The 1,274-nt window shown below is 50.5% G+C and overlaps 1 protein-coding gene across 1 annotated transcript; it reads left to right on the forward strand.

Annotated features, from left to right (window-relative positions):
* Positions 1-310: 310 nt before the first annotated feature.
* On the forward strand, positions 311-902 carry J4E92_004183 (uncharacterized protein; the record flags this gene model as incomplete). The annotated part of the gene is made up of 2 exons (XM_051495575.1): positions 311-318; positions 374-902. 2 exons carry the CDS (start codon positions 311-313, stop codon positions 900-902), a joined length of 537 nt encoding a protein of 178 aa, XP_051354594.1.
* Positions 903-1,274: the final 372 nt, after the last annotated feature.

Here is a 1,274-nt window from a genome sequence, read left to right on the forward strand (position 1 = left end):
AGCGTGTTCATCATCTGGATACCTGCGCGGCTGCAAATAAGCTCAAAGTACGCCTGCAATCCATTTTTCACGAGTACTCCCACTAACGGACGCAGTTGGGTTCGAATTAACGCTATTTGGGATCGCACAGAGAAAGTATTATTTCTTCTCCTCGATGGATACCTCAATTGGTACTTCATCCGCGTCGTCAATGCGGATCTGGTTAAGAACGGCCTAAGCAAGTACAATCGCCTGGTTCGTTTCAACAAGCGCATCATTGTCGTCTCTCTCCTGTTGGACGTCTTGATCATTGGCGCGATGAGCATCCCTAATGGATTTGTGTGAGTTTGGCTTGCTCAAGTGCACCCTCGCTCAACGCGACTAACTTTTACAGCTACGCTATGTTCCATCCTCTTGCATACCTCGTCAAGCTCAATATAGAAATGTCTATGGCTCACCTCATCAAGACCATAGCCCTAGGCAGCCCGAACCCTGGTAATGATCCTTCACGACTCTTGACTTTCTCGTCTTCGCCCGGTGAAGACATGTTCAATGTCAATATGTTTGCGGAAGTACCACAGCAACGACGTTCGCTCATTCGCGGTTTGTTCGGCAGCGACCATATCTCGTTCTCGCAAGAAGACGTCCGCATGAGAAAACCGGGAGATTCCTCTACAGGTAGCACATCCGTGCCTGATTACGAACTGCCGTCTTGGAAACCTAGGACGGAGAAGGAGCCTGATATGATTGGCAGCGATGATCTCAGCTCTGAAGCGAAGAACAATACGAGAACCCACCAAGAGAACTGTCGTCAGGAGAGCAAGGTGCCGAGGAGGGCCAGAAGTCTGGATGGAGGACCAAGCATCCCCATGCCGGCGGCAGTACATCTTCCTACTCGAGCAAACATGTCGGAAGTGGGCTGAACTATTCGCGCGACTCGCTACATTCATCACCTAGCAACTACTCAGACCAGGGGTAAAATCCTCCTGACGCTAGTTCTATGTCTTGTTGCCGACTACGAATTGCAACGAGCCAGCTCAACGCGAACCGGGACCATTGACCTACCAGAGGGATGCGTGGTGGGACCAGTGATGCTGCTTAGTTTGAAGCAAATCGCATCGCCTCAACAAATCGCCATTACATACGCCCCTTGATCGTCATGTAAGAGGTACGAGGCTGCATGCAGGCTTCTCATGTCACACAGCGTCTTCGTGTCGCTTGAGCGCACGATTTCCATCTCCAACGGTATAAGAAAGTGGCGCATACACTTATCAATCCTCCGCATGAGTTTGCAG

The sequence above is a fragment of the Alternaria infectoria genome, assembly GCF_024043175.1.
Source record: "Alternaria infectoria strain BMP 0036 chromosome Unknown scaffold_5, whole genome shotgun sequence".
Taxonomy (NCBI): Eukaryota; Fungi; Ascomycota; class Dothideomycetes; order Pleosporales; family Pleosporaceae; genus Alternaria; species Alternaria infectoria.